At 44.1% G+C, this 23102-nt stretch overlaps 1 protein-coding gene across 1 annotated transcript; it reads left to right on the top strand.

Moving 5' to 3' along the window:
* Positions 1–21988: 21988 nt before the first annotated feature.
* On the top strand, positions 21989–22954 carry LOC147987342 (uncharacterized). The gene has a single exon (XM_087542352.1). The coding sequence runs from the start codon at positions 21989–21991 to the stop codon at positions 22952–22954; it is 966 nt and encodes a 321-aa protein (XP_087398478.1).
* Positions 22955–23102: the final 148 nt, after the last annotated feature.

Below are 23102 nucleotides of genomic sequence, written 5' to 3'. Positions count from 1 at the left end.
TTTCTAGTAGAACCAATCATATATATATCATCAATGTCTCACAAACCACCATATTAATTCACACATACACACATGTATAGCTATATACAATTTCTCCTACATGTTGCCTTCGGAGCCAGTGGCATTAGCCTAATTGGTGCCTTCGGAGCACGATGACAATTGGAAGTGGTTCATGGGGGCGGTAGCGGGTAATAGTATTCTCCCTTCGGATTTATGACCTGGTCGAGCAAAAATCCCGCTATTTCCTCTTGAAGTGCTTCTACGCGCTCCGTTGGTAGGAGTTTGTCCCGCACCTCTGTGAACTGTTAAGAAGGAGATCAATATGCAGGTGTATTAGTTGTGTGACTAGATATCGATAATGGTGTAAAAATTGTGAATAGTGTTCTGACAAACGTACCCATTCCTGTCTTTGAGATCTGCTCCTTTCGGACGCCATCATGTGAATGTTCTCGCAAACGCAGAATGCACACAGATCAGTCCCCTACGCCTGCTTCAGGGCCTTTACGAGAATGGAATTTGATCAGATAATAATTAATCAAGCATGATAATTAAAGAGATGGTAGCTAGCTAGCTAGGTAGTACAACTTAATTACTTACCTTGGGTCGAAACCATTTCAGCTTTTGTTTCCATTCGCCTGGAGTGACGCTGATGAACCTTGCCCAAGCCTTGCCCGCCGACAAAAACAAAATGAATAAAGGGGTTATTAAATAGTTCATATCATGAAATGATGAACTAAATAGGCCGAGATATATAGTTAATAATGATTGAAATTACCTGTTGACTATCCCAAACAAGATGTTATAGTCAGTATTTGCTTTGAGTAGTGAGTCCAGTATTTCAACTGTTCCGGCGTCAACTTTAATGATACACAAGATCCAGTGAAATATGCATGCACACACGTTTGCATGTCTTAATTAAGCGGGCATATGTAAGCAAAAACATGTAGCTAGCTAGTAGGCAAAAACAGAGAATTTGTAGTAAAAGACAGTGTGACTCACTGGAAGTTGTAAGGAAGTAGTATATCTTCATTGTATTTGAGGCGCTTCAAGAACTCTAGCATGCTGTCCTCTACATGTTTTTCATGATATGGATCTATTCTCATGTGTATTCATTAACGGTGTTTGGGTCAATGAACCCAATGCCATAGCGTCCACCTTTTTTCATTTCATACATCTTCATCCTGCATAATACCACGGAAAAGAATATAGTGAGGATAATTACAGGTAATGATTGATCAGAAGGATCACTACAGCTAGCTTGAGACTTAAATTACAGAAAGAAATCACTTACAGACAATAGCAACTGACAATAGATTTGTCGAGTGCGTCTTGATTGTATAACTGAAACAGTTCAGAATACTCAACGACCACAGCTTTCTCATGGTAGTAATGATCCTTCTTGATATTCACCATGAGGGGCTCTCGATTGGATATCTTGGTAATGTTCATGTACCATTGATGCAATTCATACATTCTCGTTGGGAGCTTCTTGACCTCGTCTGGCTTGACCAAAGGTTCGCCCCGGACATATTTCCGTTTTATTTCCTCCTCTGTAAGCACATGCATGGGCTCGATCTCGAGGAGTTGTCCAACAGTGATGTTGAGAATTTCAGCCTGCATTATATGCTCCTCGGTTATTAACACATCGCCCACCTCGGGAACGTAAACTGTTTGCCCACAATAATATTGGGCGCGCGTACTGTCACGTGTTGTTGGCACAACAAGCGAGGGGATCGATTGTGCCGCCTGTTCTCCCAGCTGGGGAACGGTTTTCCCGCATTTTTTGACAGCTACTTGTTGTTTGCTCGAGCTCGAGCTCGCGTCCTTCTGTTGACGTGCTCGATTTAACTTCCTGATGTGGCACTCATAGTCTATGTCAACAGGCTTGGGAGCTGGTGGTTGAGCCATATGAATGAAGTGGTCAATCTTTTCCGCAGGCACTTTCTCCCTTGGCGGCGGTGGCGGTTTCGGTCCAAAATGGGCGTCCACTTCTGCCCGCACTATGGCATTGGTTTGCTCCTGGGTCCTGTCGTAAGCCCTCTGAGGAAGTGGAGTAGTGAGGCTTGGACCACATTTATATCGCTTGCCTCCGCCTGTACTTCTTGTACTACCTCGACTCGTACCGCTACGCACCATAGCTGCGGGGTATCTCTTCTGCGATTGCTGAGGTGGCGGAGACGGCTAACGGGGCTGAGTTGGACGAGGAGGAGTGGCCTCAAGCTGTGCCGGACTTGGAGGAGGAGTGGCCTCACGCGTTGGTGGACTTGGAGGAGGAGTGGCCTCACGCGTTGGTGGACTTGGAGGAGGAGTGGCCTGACGCTTTGCCGGACTTGGAGGAGGAGGAGTGGCCTCACGCGTTGGTGGACTTGGAGGAGCGGGAGTCTGCTGACTCGGTGGCGGACTTCGACGAGGAGTCGGGTGACACGGTGTCGGTGGCCTTCGAAAGACGATGCAATCCTTTCTCCATAGGATGACACGATGTATGGCATCTCCCAATGTGTGCTCGTCGTCACCTCCAGGAATGTCAAGCTGTAGCCCCGAATATGGGTCCACCACCTCATCAACCAAGACACGAGCATAGCCCGCTGGAATCGGGTTGCAATGGAAGGTTGCCTCGGGGGGATATGTAAAAGCAACGGCGTCCGCCACCTTCATGGATATGTTCTTCATTTTGAAGTGTAGCTCGTAGTTAGTGTTCTCCATGATGTCATCCACGGGGTATCTATCCAGCATTGCGTCGCCCGGGGCAGAACCCACGCTGCTTCTCGGCATGGATGGGGCGGTGCTATCCAATGCTGGATCATCCTATAGCTGCTGCAGCTGCTGAGACCCCCTTTGTTGGCTAAGTGAGTCGATCTGCTCCTGTTGCCGCAGGAATTTGACTGCCAAGTCCGCGTGCGCTGATTCTAGGCCTTGAAGGCGTTCATAGTCCAGCTTCCTCTGCTCCTCCTCCATCTTCCTCTTCTTCTCCTCCGCAATCTTCTTTCTCGCACGGGTTCTGTAGTCGGCGTTCCAGTCCGAAAACCCCTCATACCACGGAATAGCGCCCTTGCCTCGTGTTCTTCCCGGGTGTTCAGCATTTCCCAGGGCACGCGTAAGCTCGTCGTTCTCTCTGTTGGGCTGGAACACCCCCGATCGAGCCTTTTCTATTGCAATAAGTATCACAACGTCGGCTCCGTTCAGACATGCCTTCGCCGAAACTTTGCCTGTCTTCGGGTCCAACTCCCCCCCATGCGCATAGAACCAAGTCCTGCGCCTGGGGGGCCAGCTCCTAGTAACCGGAGTGACACCTGCATCCTCCATCTCTTTCTCAAACTTATCCCACTTAGGCATTGCCACCGCGTAGCCACCTGGCCCCAGCTTATGGAACTTATCCTTTTTTCGGCATTCTTCTTGTTTATTCTCGACCGTTCCTTAGCTAATTCCGAATCCTTGAATTTCACGAAATCTTCCCAATGAGCACTTTGCTTCTCTAGTGTTCCCTCGAATACTGGAGCCTTCCTTCCTCCCTTGACGTACTTGTCCCATTCACGATTCTTGTGGCTCTTGAATGCAACCGCCATCTTCCTAAGAGCAGGGTCCTTGACTTTCTGCACATCTGCTTTTGTGAAATGATCTGGTAGGGTGAAATGTTCCATGAGAGTATCCCAAAGCAGACCTTTTTGTCTATCGTCGACAAAAGTAACATCTGGACGTGGCTTTGTTGGCTCTCTCCATTCTTGAAGGGAGATCGGGAGTTGGTCCTTCACAAGAACTCCGCACTGACGAACGAACTTGTCCGCAATCTTCTTAGGCGCTAATGGTTCGCCATTAGGTTTGATGGCCTCGATATTGTACTTTACGCCCTCCTTCAACTTTTTGTTCGAGCCTCGTTTCGTCCCGTTGCCTGAAGATTTGCTCGATCCGGATGGCTGAAAGAAGAAAGATCGATTCGTTAATATATCTTCAAGTCATTTAAAACATGTGATGATCACCAGATGCCTGCTTATATAAATATATATACCTCGCCGGTCTTTGTTGTTTCAAGATCAACATTTTCTTCGTCATCATCATAATCATAGTTCATGACTTCATCAATTCGGTCGTCGTGATCGAATATCATATCACCCTCCCCGGTGTTGTTTAGAAATTGGGAGCCGTCATAATCTTCTTCATTCTGATCATCATCTAGCCCGCGAGGATGGCGTATCATATCGAACAGGGTCTGTTCTCCCTCTCTGCCGGTATTGTCCGCCATAGCTTTTATTTAACTAATCCAAAAGAAATATAAAACAATTTAGTATTCAAATTACATCGTCTCGAATAATAGATATAATCTCGAATACATCGTCTCGAATAATAGATATAATCTCGAATACATCGTCTCGAATAATATATATAATATCGAATAAATCGTCTCGAATAATATATAATATCGAATACATCACTGGCTAGGTAGCTAATAAAGATCGAATACTACAGAAGAATCTAGGACACTCGCGGTTCCTGCGGCGCGGGCGGTGGACACCCATAGAGAAGGAACCCTCACAGGATCATAGCTGAAGTGAGATCCCTGAAGAAACTGCCAGGTATTGGAGAACCTGCCGCCCTCTAACACAACCATGTAGCGATGGACGTGCTCGTCCTCCTCCCTGACACGGCGAAGTACCACCTCCGGCGGGGCCGGCTCCCTCCGCACCGAAACTGGCCCACGCGAACGCCACCAAACAAGATCAGGGTCGACGACGGGACCCGAGGCCGGGTTCCTCATCAAGCGGCGCGCCCCTCCAGGCAGCACCTCCCAGTGCCAGCCCGGCGGAGCCCAGTCCCGGACATGGGTCAGCCGGACGTCATCGCGGACGGGTCGACGGCGAGGATGCGGGCCGGGCATCGTCGAGAACAAATACTAGCTATATGCCCGCAAAAAGTAACATTTTTTTAATGATTGGATTTTGATAACTAAAATTTCTATCATTTCTATATAACTAACATTTCTATAACATTTCTAACAATGCTATATAACTAACATTTCTAATATTTCTATAACTAAAAAACAGAAGAAAAAAAATTATAACATTTCTATATATATAACTAACATTTGTATAACATTTCTAATATTTCTAGAACTAAAAAAAGAAAATTTTCTAACTTTTTTTAACTATTTCTATAACTAAAGAACAGAAAAATTTCTAACAATTCTAACTTTTTGTAACTATTTCTATAACTAAAAAACAAAAAAAATTCTAACAACTCTAACATTTCTAACAATGCTATATAACTAACTATTTCTATAACTAAAAAAAGAAAAATTTCTAACATTTTTATAACTATTTCTATAACTAAAAAACTAAAAAAATGTATGTGTGTGTGCGCGCTCACCGGCGAGGCGAGAGGCGACGGGGGGCGGCGATGACGGGGACAGGGACGGGGTGGCGACGACGGGGACGGGGACGTACGGGCCGGGGCGGCGACGACGACGGGGACGGGGCGGCGACGACGACGGGGACGAGGCGGCGACGACGGGGACGGGGACGACGCGGGACGGGCCGGGACGGGGCGGCGGTGACGACGGGGACGACGGGGACGGGGACGACGGGGCGGCGACAACGGGGACGGGGCGGCGACGGGGGCGGCGACGAGGGATATGGAGACGGGGGCGGCGGGCGATGGTGCAGAGGAGAAGATGCAGATGAGAAACTGAAATTTTCGTAAATGTTGTTTATATAGGAGGGGCCTTTAGTACTGGTTGGAGCCACCAACCGGTACTAAAGGCCTGTTTTGGAGCCACCAACCGGTACTAAAGGCCTGTTTTGGCAATGCCAAGTGGCGGGAAGCGGCCCCCTTTAGTACTGGTTGGTGGCTCCAACCGGTACTAAAGGCCCCCCCTTTAGTACCGGTTGCTGCCACGAACCGGTACTAAAGGGGGTGCGCTGGCGCAGGTGCGGTGCGGCAAGTTTAGTCCCACCTCGCTAGCCGAGGGGCATCCGCACTGGTTTATAAACCCCCGTGCGGTAGCTCTCTCGAGCTCCTCTCCAAAGCAGGCCTACTGGGCCTACATGTTCTGTGCTGCCCTGTGGGCCTACTGGGCCTTTGCGGGCCTGCATCCTGGCCCAACAACAGGTTGGGTTTCTAGTCGTCTGCAGGCCACTCTGGCCTAGTAGGCGGGCATTTTTTTTATTTTTTTGCTTTATTTATTTTTGAGTTGTTTTTTTTGTGTATTTAGAGTTTCTTTGTGAATATTTTTGCTTTAGGTACAAAAAATTACAAACTTTCTGTTAGTGCCCGTAGTTTTCAAATTTGAATAGTTTAAATTTTGAATTATTTGAAATTAGTGTGAATCACTAGTTTGTGAATAACTTAACTTTAAAAATCAGTAAACGCATGAAAGAATTTGTTTGCACGTAAAATTTCTTCGCATTTCAAATGCCAAAACACATAACTACCCTAACTATTACAGAGATTCCCTCCTGGGTGTGAAACACAGAAGAAAGTGATGATAGCTAGTGAAGCCGATCACATCCCAGATCTTTGGGTGTGAAACTTTTTCTTCACGTGTGTCCCTTTGCGCCGTAACCATGGAAAATCTTCATCATTTAACAGGATGCTCGGGTCAATATTCACTGTGAATGGAGTAATTTCATCAAACTTTTCATAATCTTCTAACATGTCTGTCTTGTCATCCACTCCCACGATGTTTCTCTTCCCAGAAAGAACTATGTGCCGCTTTGGATCATCGTACGATGCATTCGCTTCCTTATCTTTTCTTTTTCTCGGGTTAGTAGACATGTCCTTCACATAGAAAACCTGTGCCACATCATTGGCTAGGACGAATGGTTCGTCTGCATACGCAAGATTGTTGAGATCCACTGTTGTCATTCCGTACTGCGGGTCTTCCGTTACCCCGCCTCGTGTCATATTGACCCATTTGCACCGAAACAAAGGGACCTTCAAACCACGTCGATAGTCAAGTTCCCATATGTCCTGTATATAACGATAATATGTTTCCTTTCCCGTCTTGGTTTCTGCATCAAAGCGGACACCACTGTTTTGGTTGGTGCTCTTCTTATCTTGGGCGATCGTGTAAAATGTATTACCATTTATCTCGTACCCTTTGAAAGTCATTATATTCGAAGATGGTAACTGGGACAGCAAGTACAGGTCATCTTCAGTAGAGGTGTCATGAATGGTACGTGTCTGCAACCAGCTGGCGAAACTCCTGGTTTGTTCACGTGTAATCCAGTCATCAGACCGCTCCGGGTGTTTGGAGCGTAGCAAATTGTTGTGTTCATCCATATATGGAGCCACCAAGGCGGAATTCTGTAGAACTGTGTAGTGTGCTTCAGTGAGAGAATGTCCGTCCATACATATTATTTATTCCCCTCCTAGTGTGCCTTTTCCATCCAGTCTACCCTTATGCCGCGATTCAGGAACACCAATCGGCTTAAGGTCAGGAATAAAGTCAATACAAAACTCAATGACCCCCTCATTTTCATGGCCCTTGGAGATGCTTCCTTCTGGCCTAGCACGGTTATGAACATATTTCTTTAAGACTCCCATGAACCTCTCAAAGGGGAACATATTGTGTAGAAATACAGGACCCAAAACGTTAATCTCTTCGCATAGGTGAACTAGGACGTGCGTCATGATGTTGAAGAAGGATGGTGGGAACACCAACTCGAAACTGACAAGACATTGCACCAAATCATTCTCTAACCTTGGTATGATTTCTGGATCGATTACCTTCTAAGAGATTGCATTGAGAAATGCACATAGCTTCACAATGGCTAATCGAACGTTTTCCAGTAGAAGCCCCCTCAATGCAACCGGAAGCAGATGCATCATAATCACGTGGCAGTCATGAGACTTTAGGTTCTGGAACTTTTTCTCTGCCATGTTTATTATTCCCTTTATATTCGACGAGAAGCCAGACGGTACCTTAATACTGAGCAAGCATTCAAAGAAGATTTCCTTCTCTTCTTTGGTAAGAGCATAGCTTGCATGACCCTGATGTATGCCGTCTTTTCCGTGCATACGTTGCTGGTCCTCCCGTGCCTCAGGTGTATCTTTTGTCTTCCCATACACGCCCAAGAAGCCAAGCGGGGTCACACAAAGATTCTTCGTCACGTGCATCACGTCGATTGCGGAGCGGACCTCTAGGTCTTTCCAATAGGGCAGGTCCCAAATTTAGATTTCTTCTTCCACATGGGTGCGCGTCCGTCAGCGTCATTTGGAACAGGTTGTCCACCAGGACCCTTTCCAAAGACCACTTTCAAATCCTTGACCATATCATGTACATCAGCACCAGTACGGTGGCGACGCTTCGTCCGGTGATCCGCCTCACCTTTGAAATGCTTGCCTTTCTTTCTTACGGGATGCCTGCTCGGAAGAAATCGACGATGTCCCAGGTACACATTCTTCTTACAATTAGCCAAATATATACTGTCGGTATCGTCCAAACAGTGCGTGCATGCGCGGTATCCCTTGTTTGTTTGTCCTGAAAGGTTACTGAGAGCAGGCCAATCATTGATGGTCACGAACAGCAACGCCTTTAGGTCAAATTCTTCCCCCATGTGCTCATCCCATGCACGTACACCTGTTCCATTCCATAGTTGTAAGAGTTCTTCAACTAATGGCCTTAGGTACAAACGTTTCAACCATGGTATTATAGGAGCATACCACATCACCTTGGCAGGAATCATCTTCCTGGAGCGCTCGCCCTCGACATCACCAGGGTCATCGCGGCTGATCTTATAGCGCAATGCACCGCATACCGGGCAAGCTTTCAAATCCTCGTACTCACCACGGTAGAGGATGCAATCATTAGGGCATGCATGTATCTTCTGCACCTCTAACCCTAGAGGGCAGACAGCCTTCTTTGCTTCGTACATACTCTCGGGAAATTCGTTGTCCTTTGGAAGCATATCCTTTATCATTACCAGCAACTTTCCAAATCCCTTGTCAGATACACCATTCTCTGCCTTCCATTGCAGCAATTCCAGTGTGGTGCCCAGCTTTTTCTTGTCACCTACGCAATTTGGGTACAACAATTTTTTGTGATCCTCTAACATGCGCTGCAACTTCTTCTTCTCCAAATCACTTGTGCAGTTTCTCTTTGCATCGGCAATGGCCCGACCTAGATCATCAACGGGCTCATCTGATGCCTCTTCTTCAGCTTCTTCCCGCATTGCCGGCTCAGCTTCTTCCCGCATTACCGGCTCAGCTTCTTCCCCCATTGTTGTATCATCGTATTCAGGGAACCCATGGCCAGGATAGCTGTCGTCGTCCTCTTCTTCTTCATTGTCTTCCATCATAACCCCTCTTTCTCCGTGCTTGGTCCAAACATTATAGTGGGGCACGAAACCGGACTTAAACAGGTGGATGTGAATGGTTCTTGACTTAGAGTAATTTTGACCATTCTTACAGACAGCACATGGACAAGGCATAAAACCATCCGCCCGCTTGTTTGCCTCAGCCGCAAGCAGAAAAGTTTGCACGCCATTAATGAACTCGGGAGAGCATTGGTCATCGTACATCCATTATCGGCTCATCTTCAATACACAACACCAAAAACACCAACTTAATACAAGTTCATACATAAAGTTCATACAATACTTAATGCAACAAACAAATAACTCTCTAGCTAAAGCATTTAAATGCAACAACAAATGCGATCAAGATCGCAACTAAGGTAACAATTGATCCAACAGCATAATGGTACCAAGCTTCACTATCGATGGCATATTTTCTAAACTTTCTAATCTTCAAGCGCATTTTCTCCATTTTGATCTTGTGATCATCAACATCGGCAACATGCAACTCCAATTCCATCTTCTCCCCCTCAATTCTTTTCAATTTTTCTTTCAAGTACTCGTTTTCTCTTTCAACTAAATTTAACCTCTCGACAATAGGGTCGGTTGGAATTTCCGGTTCACATACCTCCTAGAAAAAATATCTATGTCAAGTTGATGGGCATAATTTGTCATAAACACGAAATGCAACTAGTTTTAAAAGAGAATATATATACCACATCCGAATCATAACAAGGACGAGGGCCGACGGGGACGGATATCAAAACCATGGCACTATGTCTAACAAACAACGTACGGGTAAGATAATTATACGAGTAACTATATATCCAAATCACACAAACATCTATTTTTATATAAAATTTCATGAACAAGAGGCTCACCACAAGGTGGTGCCGGCGACGGGACGGTGCGGGCGATCGACGGTGGTTACGACGGAGATTTAGAAGGCACTAAGTAAACCACACCTACATATGCAAACTAAGTGTTATTTTTGACCTCAAATTGCATATAAATCAAATACTAGCACATATATTTCCTCCCAAATTACTAAACTCACAAATTAATCACTATATAAAGCATTGCAAGAGCTAATCTACCAATGAGAGATGAAAGGACAAAGTTGCTAACCTTTGTGATCATTTGAATGGATGGGGGCCTTCAAATCTTGACAAATTTTGGGCAAAATGTGTGATGAGCTCGAGAGGAAGAGGGGAAGAACAGAGAGGAGAGGGGAAAGGGGGAAGAACAGAGCGAGCTCGGGTGGACGAAGGGTTTATGTATGACCACCTTTAGCACCGGTTCGTGCCAAGAACCGGTACTAAAGGTGCTGGAGGGGCCCCAGACTGACAACATCCTGCCACAACTCTCATTAGTACCGGTTCGTGGCACGAACCGGTGCTAAAGGTTCGCCACGAACCGGTACTAATGTGAGCGGCCCGGCTAGCCGTTGGAACCGGCACTAATGTACACATTAGTGCCGGCTCAAATTCAAACCGGCACTAATGTGCTTCACGTTTGACCCTTTTTCTACTATGAGTTGATATCACTCTTCTATATGTATAACACTTCTATATGTATAACACAAGAGGCAGTTGATCCTACTTAATTAAGTACTAAGATAACCCGGCCCATGAATTTGTCGCAAGTACCCCATATGTCCTATTTTTAGCAAAGTCATGCTAAAATTCACGAAAAATTTTAGCATGACCTTTGCTGAAAATAGGACATATGGAGTACCTGAATTTGCCGGAACGGAAGTTAATCGACATTCCGGCAAACTCAAGGGCCTCTCGGGGTACCTGCAAAATCATCATGACACGATGGTCAGAGACAAAACCCAGCAAACTCCTTCCCTTCACTCGGGGTACAGCAATATATCTTCTAGCCATGAAAAATAATACCAACTAGGATCGGTATGACTTTCGTTTTTCATTTTCTGTACGATCAATTAAATCTTCTGCAAGCTTATATGAAAAGGTTCAGCAACTTGAAACGTAAATCTTGCTTGGTGTTCCAAATCATTTCATTTATATTTTAAATAACAGTAGGAATTAGTTCATAATAGAATTTACCCTAAAAACAGATTCCTTTAATGCCATTTTCAAACTCTGAGTTGCCTCTGTTGCACTAAAACTAATTCAAATAATTTTTATAAAATTGCCACAAAATTTATGGGAGACCCTATAATTCCTATAAATCATTTTTGAACAAAGACCCATCCTACTCTTTAGAAATTTTTGAGAGAAACACCCACTTTTCCATTCTGATCCATTTTCAGTTTACAACTACAACCCTATTTCCCCTAGCTCCTAAAAATCTACAAAATTATCCCAACACAAGAACAGTACCTACACTCCTTTTTCCCAAACATCTCCTGATCACAAGTTCTAAAGTTTCAATAGGCCAAATGGATTTGTTGAATCAGCATAAACCTAAAAATCACTAAAGTAGGAAATCAATGTTGACTAAATTTTTTAAGTGCTCTTCCTAAAAATCACTAAAGTAGGAAATCTTTAACATAATGTACCCTGCAGCTTTGTTCAATTGGTACAGTCAACAGTGGGTTTCATTCAATTGATCAGGAGTAGGAGATCTTGGTGTTAGACCAAAAATTCAGTTATGCACATTGTTAGTTCTTACCCTCATTTTTTCACATTGGTGAAAGAGCCTGTCATTGAAAATTCAGTTAAGTGTTTGCTTGCTTTAGTTTGACAGAAATGTTTCAGGTAAGTGTTTAGCTAACTTCAGACTTAAGAATAACGATGAAAATTTCAGACTTGGCAGTACAAATTCAGACTTGGCAGTACAAATTCAGAACAGGGAGTTGGAAGAGAGAGGATGGCTCACCGTGGAGGAGTGGAGGACGAGGGTGCATCGATGGCGGGCTGAGGACGAGGGTGCGTCGATGGCGGGCTGAGGATGAGGGTGTGTTCCCTTCTCCTCCCAATCGCGCCTCAGATCAGGCAAGATGACGACAATGGCGGCGTAGCAGCGGGCCCTGTGCTCCTTCTTCAGAGGAGGGGAGAGGAGGTCAAGGACGACGGCGATGGCGGCGTAGAAGCGGGCCCCGTGCTCTATGCGGAGGCTAGGGTAGTCGAGTCAGTTAGGGGCAGGAGGCCGAAGGTGATGGACGGGCGGAGGAGGAGGGGAACTTACGGGCGGAGGAGACCGGGCGGCGGTGCAGTGGGTGGGGCGGTGGCGCAGTGGGTCGGCGGCGAGGATCGAGACGGCGAGGCGGGGCGCGGGGGTCGTCGGAGCGGGTGTGGAGTGAGGGAGGAAGTGGAGGGAGGGACGAAGGGATCAGGCGAATTAGCTAGGGGAAGATTACTAATGGCGCACCCCCTGGTGGTGCGCCATTAGTATGTCTTTTTTTGATAGCAATGGCGCACCCCCGAGCAGTGCGCCATAAGTAATCTTTTTTTAGATAGCAATGGCGCACCAGCCAGCGGTGCGACATAAGTAATTTTTTTTATTTTTTGTTGCATCTAATAATTTTTTAGAAAATGAATATTAATATGAAACAGTAATAAATTTTTATAAAAACAGTACTAAATTTTTAAAAAATATCATCAAATTTGTTATTTGAAAATATTTATGAATATAAAGAAATATCATCAAATTTGTTATTTGAAAATATCATCAAATTTGTTATTTGAAAATATAATCAATTTTTTTTGGATTTTTAGTTGCATTCATTTGTGACGGTGGAGCGGGGGAGGGTGCGGTGGGTCGTCGGCGGCGGTGGAGCGGGGGAGGGTGCGGGGGTGTCCTCGGCGGCGGTGGAGCGGGGAAGGGTGCGGTGGGTCGGCGGCGGCGGTGGAGCGGGGGAGGGTGCGGTGGGTCGTCGGCGGCGGTGGAGCGGGGGAGGGTGCGGGGGGTCATCGGCGGCGAATGGGGGAGGGTGCGGGGGGTGCTCGGCGGCGAGGGGGATCTGGCGAGGGGGGATAGCGATCGAGATGGAGGGGGATCGAGATTGAGTGTCCTCATGAATATTCAATATTTTTTCATATTGAATATGAAAAAATATCATCAAATTTGAAAAAATATTCATGAATTCAAAAAGTGCCCATGAATTAAATTTAAAAATATTCAAGAGTTCGAAAAATAAAAATGATAGTAGTTTTGCAAAAAAAAATATAGTAGTGGCGCACTGTGTGGTAGGTGGCGCACTGTGCGCTGGTGCGCCATTAGTATTTTTGAAAAAATTAAAAAAAATATGTTAGTAGTGGCGCACCGTGGGTCTGGTGCACCATTAGTGTCTACCACACTAATGGCGCACCAGCTCATGATGCGCCATTACTATATAATAGTGGCGCACCACATTTCTGGTGCGCCATTAGTGGCCATATCATCTATAGCCCTTTTCCTAGTAGTGGTTAGACTTTCTGCAATAGAAAACACTGCCCCAAATAAAAATTCTTGCAGAGTTAGAGCAAACCCATACATCAGAGTCTTAGGTATTTTATTTTCTGGCCAAGTTATGCTTAATCTGAGCTATTTCTTACTCAGTTTGATCTAGGTTTCTATCAACTATTATCTTTCTTTTGAATTTCCATTTGTGCGGATTTGTTTTCTGAGTTAAGTTGAGGTGAATGCAGCTGCGGTCATACTTTAAACACATCTCAATTGCAGGAGTGCGACACCACCATCCTGTGCCACAAACCATACCAAGAATGATGAGTTATGGCTAGAGTTCATTTGATCCATCTGATAAGATACCAATTGATGAATAAGCGTGAAAAGTAATCAACCACTCTTTCCGCAGTGGAATTCGGGTATGCCTGCTCCTCTATTTATTTGACTATTGTTAGATTGGTTCATCCTGGTCTGACATGTTAATGAAGGTGTTGTTTCATTCCTCATACGATATGGATACCTTTCAATTGATTAGTTCTCTTTTTGGATTACTCTAGACTTTGGAGTAAGACGTTTATTTTGTTGATATTAGCTTCATGGGAATATGGTACCCTACGACGCAGGAAGACTACTCAAGATCAGTTCTAAATCTAGAGCAATGCTATGCGGACGACAGCCTTTGCCCGATCTGTGGACGACACTATTGATCACACCGTTCATGAATAGACAAAGTACAACTCTAGCCATTTGATTACTTGTCGTCCAGAGATCGTTCACTGAACGTCGTGCATGGAGTAGTTTTGCTAAATCTAATCAAGTCAAAGCTTCTCTGTTGTCTGTACTGTACCCATGATGATCGGAAGTTTAGGACCACATTGTAGTCAAGAAAAAGGAATGATCATGGTAAGCTACACTCTTTCGATAATCTTACCCTTTTTTTATTAGTTCTGTTTGTGCTTCAAAATATGCTTAATGGGCTAGAGACTGCACCTTTTCAGAAGGTTACAGTGTGTGCTATGTTTGCTGAACTTGTGACGGCACTTCTTCAGGCAGGACCTTCGTCCCTTGATTTTAAGTTTAAACATCATTATATTTTGGACAAATGATGTGTTTACTGAATTGTCGTTGTTTAATTTTTGAAGTTATTCCATTCGTAATATTGTCTTATAGTTAGACAAAAAATATAGGTATTAATTTTTGATTACACATTATGGATTTGTGGGAAATTGAGTTGTTGCTTTTCTCGCTGTTGTTTATCTCAACAATGGTGAGGCTGGGAAAGCACATGCCTTTCTCTGTATTTTAGTTACTGTGTTAACTACTTTATACGCAGCTTAGAAGCAGCAAGACCATAGATTGTTCTACTCAGCCGGTTAGCATCACCATAGATTTTAAGCAAATACAAAATATGTATTTGAAGATCAAAAGAGCTAATGTCCTATGCAAATTCAAGATTAAAAGATGTATTCAAGTGTAGATTAATTGGTTTTGATGTCCCTGTTGTGTGTGCGTGTGCAGGTTCCAAAGGCATCCGGTTGAACTCAAGTGGAGGCCAAGGAGGTTCGACTCTCGAATATGCCACCAATAACGATTGATGGTACCGACGTGCAGACTGTAAGCCCCCCCCTCCCAGGTCCGATATATTGGTGCGAAATACACTGCATTTACATGGTATATATTGCTAGGAACCCGTGCAAATTGCACAATTTGTTATACATGCTTCTTAAGTTGACCATCGTGCGACATGTTGTGTTGTTAATTGAACCTCAAGGATAGATATGACACCTTACCATTGCGTTAATTTTGATTCATGTCTGAAAGTTCATTCAAGTCTGTAGCGCTTCAAGTTTGAAAGTTGGTACAGTAATTTTCACAACTGACTCCTCATGTAGTGCTTCAAGTCTTATTGCTCCCTGTTTGATTCAAGGTTGAGATTGCGTATATCAAAATGAAACTGCTAATTATTAAGTTCCATATGTATTTTGTCTCACTTATCATCGATAGAAGACACTGAAAAGTAGTTCGCAAATAAGTGATGGGCGGGTCTCATTTATTTTCAAGAGGGCATCATGTTGACAAGAAAGTTGCTGCTCACCCTATTTTGACAACCAGAAAAATGCAATTCTATTTGAGAAAGTAAATGTAGGATTTTTTAGGGTGTAACAACAGTTTATTCGGCAAACATGTGTGTAACAACAGTTTGATTTGAAAGTTAGAAGCAATATTTGGTCTGTGGAAGATAGATGAGTGTGTTTAACCTATGATTTTTGAGTTTGTAGAATGCCTCCTGGCATTGATTCTCTGACCTTGGATCAACTTACTTTGCATTTACATGATATATTGCTTCTAGCCGATGAAATTTGGTCCACATTTGTGTGCGTATGCATATCCTATACTGGAAACTTGTGCTTGCCCATTATATGATTATATTAGAAGTAGACAAGTGCAAATGTCCATAGTAATAAACTTGTGGTCACAGGACTGCTAGCTTAAAGTTTGTTAGATTATGTAAATGGGTAATTTTGTTGTCTGCTCTTTAGGTTTCCATAGTATGAGTTGGTGCTCTTGCTTTTAAACTGCCATCTAAACTGAACAATGGGGCTTCATGTATAAACTGGAGCAATAATGTCCGATTACTTCTCATGTAATGGACCGATTGTGTGTCTTGGTGTTTCCTGTTTTCTTTGGCTTTGTAGCCTAGAATTTTTTTAATATGTGCATATATAGCTACTTAATCAACTGAGTTCCTTTATGCTCTGTGTCAGACCACACTTACTGATATGACTTACTTTCTCATTTTAGATAATGGCAGGTGTAGCAATGAAAGGTACATATATTCTACCACAAGCATCCTAGCTTTCTCATCTTATTAGTGACTCACTTTCGAGACATATGTATTGGTAGTTTTTATCTCTATGCTTTGCCTTCCACATACTGGATTGCAATGTGTTTGTCTTGATCCAATCCTTCGTGTGCCCATCGGGTGTCTGGCAGGGACTGCTTTGGCCGTTCAAGAGGCCGAACACATATAAATACACATCCACTCCCTCGACCGAAGCCCCAACCCAATTGCGTCGTTTCGTCCATGCTCGACATTGGTGTCTTGCCGTTCTGCCAAAGTCATGGAAATCTCACTGTTCTGCCAACCTGGCCGGAATTTCTCTGTACTGCCGACTTCATCGGAATTACATCTGACCGTGTAGCCAAAGTACATCATTCAAACTACTCGAGTAATACTAATTCGGACTTGTTTTGGTCAAGCAGTTGAACTGAACCATGCTACTGCACAATAGCCAAAAGGAGAGTCAGTTTGTTTCTCTGACCCCTGTGATTTGAAGCAGCTAATCTGAACCATGCTATTACACAATAGCCCAAAGTTTGTCTGATAGATATGAGTATCATCATATAATTTTGTTTCTGGAACGTGTAATAGGTAACCAGCAATGTTGTTTTCAGTTTACAAGAATGCTAATGTTGTTTGAATGCATATATAATTACTGGAATTAGTTTGAATGCATATGCAGTACCTTGATGTTGAATTTACAAGGTCCTGATGTTGGATTTACTGTCTTATAGATTTTGTAATTTACAGTTACTCCACAAAGTTGGTGACTGTTGTTTGTACAGTGAGCTGATATAGAATGCTTCATCACACAAACTAATCTGGCTGCATATTTACAATATGGTGATGGTGGATTTACATTGTCCTATAGATTTTGAATTTACAGTATGGTGATGGTGGATTTATTCTAGAAGCTGTAGCTCCATATAGTATGGTGATGGTAGATTTTGTAATCTATTCTAGAAGCTGTAGCTCCATATAGTGTATCATTGTTGTTCGTACAGTGAGTTCATATAGAATGCTTGATCACATGAATTTGTCTGAATGTATATTATAGTTTCTTGGTGTTTAATTTATAATACATTGATGATGGATTTATGGTCCTATGGCTTCTGTAAATTTTAGTAGTTCTTTTGAGACTGTTTTTTTACAGTGAGATGATAGTGAATTTTCCAGTGGCCACCGCTTTCTGAGATCACCATCACTACCTAGCACTCTGATTTTGCTATAACTGTTGTCCTCCTAATAGGTACTATACTTTCTCCTTCTACTTCTTTTGTTTTGCCATGTTCGTTACAGTTCATTGTGATTCTTTTATATTCATTGTACCTCTTCTTGTTTGCTGTTCTCGATGCTGCAACATTGGTAACTGAGAATCCGGCGACAATCAAATAGAACTCGAAGAATTCTTGTCCTTCTCTTCTGTTGAACTCCATTTCCAGGTGCGGCATTATAATGCTCTCAGTGTTCATGACATTTCCTTCGTGTGCTACAGTATTTCCATTTTCCAAGCATTACCCTCTTCATTTAAATACTCATTTTCGTTTTCAGGTTGCCGTAACTGATGGTTATCCATGCTTTTCTCAGCTTCATTATTACTCTCTTTATGTTCCACACATGTGGCACATTGTCTGAAGTGTATGAATTTCCCCATAACATGATGGATCCTTCATCTTCAGCTAACTTGCAGCAATGCAGCAAGTGTATGCTTTTTATTTATTTATTTTCTTCAGGAATTTTTGTTGCTGATGCAACCTGAATATGTGTTTACATATCATTTTCTCTACTTGATATTTCTTAATTACCTTGTCCAAGCTTAGATTGTCAAGAAGTCATACTTTCCAGGGATTTGAAGAAGCTGGATCAATACAAGCTTTATGTAGAGAAACTTTATGTAGCTTGCTGTCTTGCTGTACATTGTCTGAAGCTTTATGTAGCTTGATGTCTTGTTGTACATTGCTGTAACTTACAGTTACAGGGTTGTACAGTCCTGTATCATCAAACTGGTTTACTGTAGCATCTTGTCTGTCCTGGTAGTTGAGTAAGTTATTTTCTGTGAATTGTTCCTGTTTCAAGCAAATTCAGATCCTTGACAATGCCATGAGAATTTCAGGTTTTCTTCCATAAGTGTTGTGAAGAAAACAAAACTGTCAATAACTTGGAGAAGGTCGTGAGAGTACTGACGTGGCAGTGTTGCTTTTTGAGCCCTTTCATTGCTTGCTTATGGATCATAGAGCGCGTAGATCATACATACATGTGCCATGTTTGTAGTGCATGTATTTCCGGTCAAGTTTTTATTTTCCATTTGTGTCAGATTGTTACTGGTTGGCATATTTGATAGAAGGCCAATTCAATTTCAGTCGATTGTAATATAGACACTCCTTTTTTTTTAATACCAAAGTGTTCTTTGTGTACGTGAAGTGTATATGTCAAGCGAATTTGTTTGGGCCAAGCCCAAATAATGAAAAATACAAGAATAAGGATTCCCAACCAAACAACAAACTTTTATATCTAAAAAAATCAACATGGTTAAAATATTTTTATAATAAGTACAAAGTTATATATATTCACACTTTTTAAAAACTGGTCAAAATTCCAAAAAGTTGTTCCATTTAAAAATATGCATTTAGAAATGTTCCAAAAAACTCACTATTTTCTAAAAGATTTAATAAAGTATTTTTTAAAAAAAAACTGTGTTTTCTGAAAAAAAAAAGAAAACTGATTCAGAGACTATTCCATAAACTACTCTTCAATCAGAAGAATGCCAAGGTGGCTTCTTAATGAAAAAAAAAACCGAGAAGCAATCATCAGTGCAACATTAATACAAACATTTATTGGAACTGAATATAAAAATGGTGTGTAATGACAAATAAATTCCTCAGGACTTTGCAGAGTCCAAGGTTTGCTGGGTGCGTCGTTTAGCAAACAAAGTTGCCCATCTTTTAGCTAAGGAAGGTTGTACGAATAAGTTTTGTAAAATATGGTTCCATGTCCCACCGGCGTGTGTTATAACGCTGGTTAATAAATCACAGCGATTCCAACTAAAAAAAGAAATTGTACCTAATGACACATGGAGCAGGTTTGCAAGATTCCAAGCCCGTTGCAACGCACGGGCATTTGTACTAGTATGAAAAAAAAATATAAATTCCCCCAAAAGAGTAGAGAACAAAGAAAACGAAACAAAGAAGTGAGAAAATAGGGAAAATGCAAAAGAAAAAACTATGTGTTATCTTTTTTTAGGTGTACTACGCGTTGTCCTGGGACAGGAGCACCTCTCGTTGCGCTGTTGGGCCTGGCCCATGTGCGGAAAGGCTACAGGCTAGGACACCCGAAAGAGAACGGTGCGGTGGCCCAACTACGGAGGTGTGTAGCGGCAATGTTGTTTTCGTTATTAGTACCATATACTGCCGTTTTCCCTCACGTTAGGGTTTTATCCTCCCGGGGCGACTCTCTCGCCGCCGTCGAGACCATCGTCCCCAACCTCTGATTCTCTCCCCACCAGCCGATCTCTAGGATGGGGGCGCGTCTTGCTGCGCCCTCCGTCTCCTAGGAGTGTGGCGGGGCGGGGCAGAGGGGTAGGGTTCCGTCAGAAAGCCCGATCAGATCCAATCGGGTTAGGGTTTTGAGGATGGCGTCGCATGAGGCTTCAGGATCGGCTACGGCCGGAGCAGCTGAGATCGATGACGTGAATCTGTTGATGAAAGAGCTAGGTATGCGCGAGGAAGACCTAGATGATGTGGTTTTTGATGAGGATGAAGAACCAGAGGGGGCGGCAAGGTGGATAGCTCTTGCAAAAGTACACTCTGCCAAAACCTACTCCCAATACTGGTTCTTTCGGGACATGAGATCAGCGTGGGACCTTGCTCAGGAGGTGATTTTCAAGCCACTCGAGGAAAATCTGTACACGGTGCAATTCTCCTACCTAGGAGATTGGGAGAGGGTGATGCAAGAAGGACCATGGCACTTTCGAGGGGAGACTGTCATACTGAAGCCATATGACGGCCTGGCAAAACCCTCGACTGTCCAACTGGATACTATTGAAATTTGGGCTCAGATTCATGATGTGCCCCCCTTGTACGCCCATCTAATACCCTCTCTTGCTGCTAAGGTGGGTGAGGTGCTTTTCACAGAGCCACAGTCTCAGGATTTTGCTGGAAACTTTCATCGAGTTTGGGTCCGGATAAACGTCATGAAGCCCCTCAAGAACGCAGTCTCTTTTATTCGGGAAGGCAAGCGTCAGATCTACAGGGTTAGATATGAGAAACTCCCGGACTTGTGTGCCATGTGCGGTATGCTGGGGCACCTGTTCAAAGAACATGGTAATGGAATTCACCCTCCGGCATCCCTGGTTTTCAAAAACCTTAGGGCTTCATGGGCTATGCGCACTGGACAGGGCCCAGGAGGAGGACGAGGCAGAAGAAGCGGACGCCGGGGTGGCCGAACGGGACGTGGAAGAGGATCAGAACCAGGCCATGGGGGCGATCAGTCACGCTATGGTAGCAGAGATGCGAGTATGGCAGAACAGTTTGAAGGGGATGAGACCGAAGATGTCCAGGAAGATATGGTGACTGAGGATCCAAGCAGAAAGAGGGGAGTCGGTGTTGAAGGACAGAAGAACAACCAACTGGCTATAGTTGCGGTTAATGGAGGTGTTGTTAGCCCTCCACCCAAGAGAGATCCAAAATGGACCAAGGTTGATGTCAAGGAAAACGAAGTGCCGGGGAATGTCGTGAAGAAATTGGCGGGCTCCATTGAGGGGCGCCGCCAGGACCAATGAGTACCCTATGCTAGAACTGCCGCGGGGCGGGCAAACCCGCGACAGTTCGTGAGCCTCGCGATCTGGCAAAGCAATTTGCTCCCTCCATTCTTTGTATTCTTGAAACTCAAGTAGAGAGGACTCGAGTGGAGAGTTTAGCTGGTAGCATAGGTTTTACTAATAGTTTTGCTGTAAGCAGCTCCGGAAGGAGCGGTGGGCTTGGAATCTTCTGGAATGATGAAATAAAAGTAGAGGTTAATGGCTACTCGGAGTATCATATTGATGTGTTGGTCGATGATCTCATGGACACACGTATACGGCTGACTTTTGTTTACGGTGAAGCTCAAGTATCAGAAAGATACAAAACTTGGGACATGTTGCGAGGGATAGTTGGAAGTGGAGGACTACCATGGGCTGTAATGGGGAGAGTATCTGGTGCTCCCGACGCTTAAATGCTACCATGATACGGGCATTTGGACCGTCGGATTCTTAGATCCGACGGCATCCGGGAGATGTTGAATCTGCTGGACCTATACGCAAATTTTAGACGTTTCGGAGGCTTTTTTACAAGTGTTGCCAAGTAATTGAGAGCCGTCCGATTCGAGAATCCGACAGCCCAGAAGCCCGTATCATGGGAGCACCTAAGGCTTGGTAGCACTAGATATTTTCCCGGCTGTAATGGGAGATTTTAACGAAGTGCTTCATGCGTCCGAGCATGATGGCGTGGGGAATCGCACTCGAGCATAGATGGAAGCTTTTAAAGATGCTCTGGACACCTGCGGGCTTATTGATATTGGGTACTCGGGCTTGACATGGACCTTCGAGAAGAAAGTGGCAGGGGGCACCTTCACCAGGGTGCGTTTGGATCGCTGTGTGGTAAACCCTGAGTGGTCACTAGCATTCCCAAACTCTGAACTGAAACATAGAACAGCAGCAGGCTCGGATCATGTGCCGATAGAGCTGATAATCAACGACGTGCATGGCGCATGCAGCAGAGGGCCCCGTGGTTTTAAATATGAGCTGATGTGGGAGCGTGACCAATCACTTTTCGACCTGGTGGGAACCTCCTGGGCGGCGTCCGAAGGAGAGACAGTACAGGCCATGCAAGACAAATTGCACCGAGTGGCTAGTGACCTCGGGAATTGGGATCGGCAGCATTTTGGCAGTGTACGGTCAGAGATACAAAGATTAAAAAAGGAATTGGAAACCCTTCGACTGCTCCCTAGCAGAACAGGACCGTCTCACTTGGAGACCAAGATTTTGGATCGTCTTGTGGAGCTCTATCATCGGGAAGAAATCTTATGGCGACAGAGGGCACGGCTGGAGTGGCTTGCGCATGGAGATAAGAACACATACTTTTTCCACTTACGTGCAAGTCGTCGTCGTCGAAAGAACCAGGTTAAATCCTTGCAAAGACCGGATGGGCATGCCACCACAGATCAAACTGAGATGGAGGAGATGACTAACGAGTTCGATAAGACTCTGTATACATCTGAAGGAGTGCAAGGCATGAACTTGGTACTAGATACAGTTCCGGTCAAGGTAACACAAGCTATGAACGATCTTTTGAACGCGCCATATAGACAGGAAGAAGTCAAGACAGCTCTTTATCAAATGTTCCCCACAAAAGCACCGGGGCCCGATGGCTTCCCAGCAAATTCTTCCAGCGTCATTGGGATGTATGCGGTGAGGAGATTACTAAGGTGGTGTTAAGGATAGTGGATGGGACAGAATCAGCCGAGTGCATAAACAAAACAATCTTGGTGCTTATCCCGAAGGTAAAAAAATCCTACTCTTTTAACTCAGTTCCGGCCAATAAGTCTGTGTAATGTTCTCTACAAGATAGCATCTAAGGTGATCT

Source organism: Triticum urartu, chromosome 2A (assembly GCF_056163025.1).
Source record: "Triticum urartu cultivar PI428250 chromosome 2A, HENAU_Tu73, whole genome shotgun sequence".
NCBI classification, from domain to species: domain Eukaryota; kingdom Viridiplantae; phylum Streptophyta; class Magnoliopsida; order Poales; family Poaceae; genus Triticum; species Triticum urartu.
This window is presented reverse-complemented; position numbering and strand designations above follow the sequence as displayed.

Bases quoted from the DNA above. Each gene is read 5' to 3' on its own strand.
- LOC147987342 (XM_087542352.1), top strand. From the start codon at position 21,989: ATGGAAGCTTTTAAAGATGCTCTGGACACCTGCGGGCTTATTGATATT.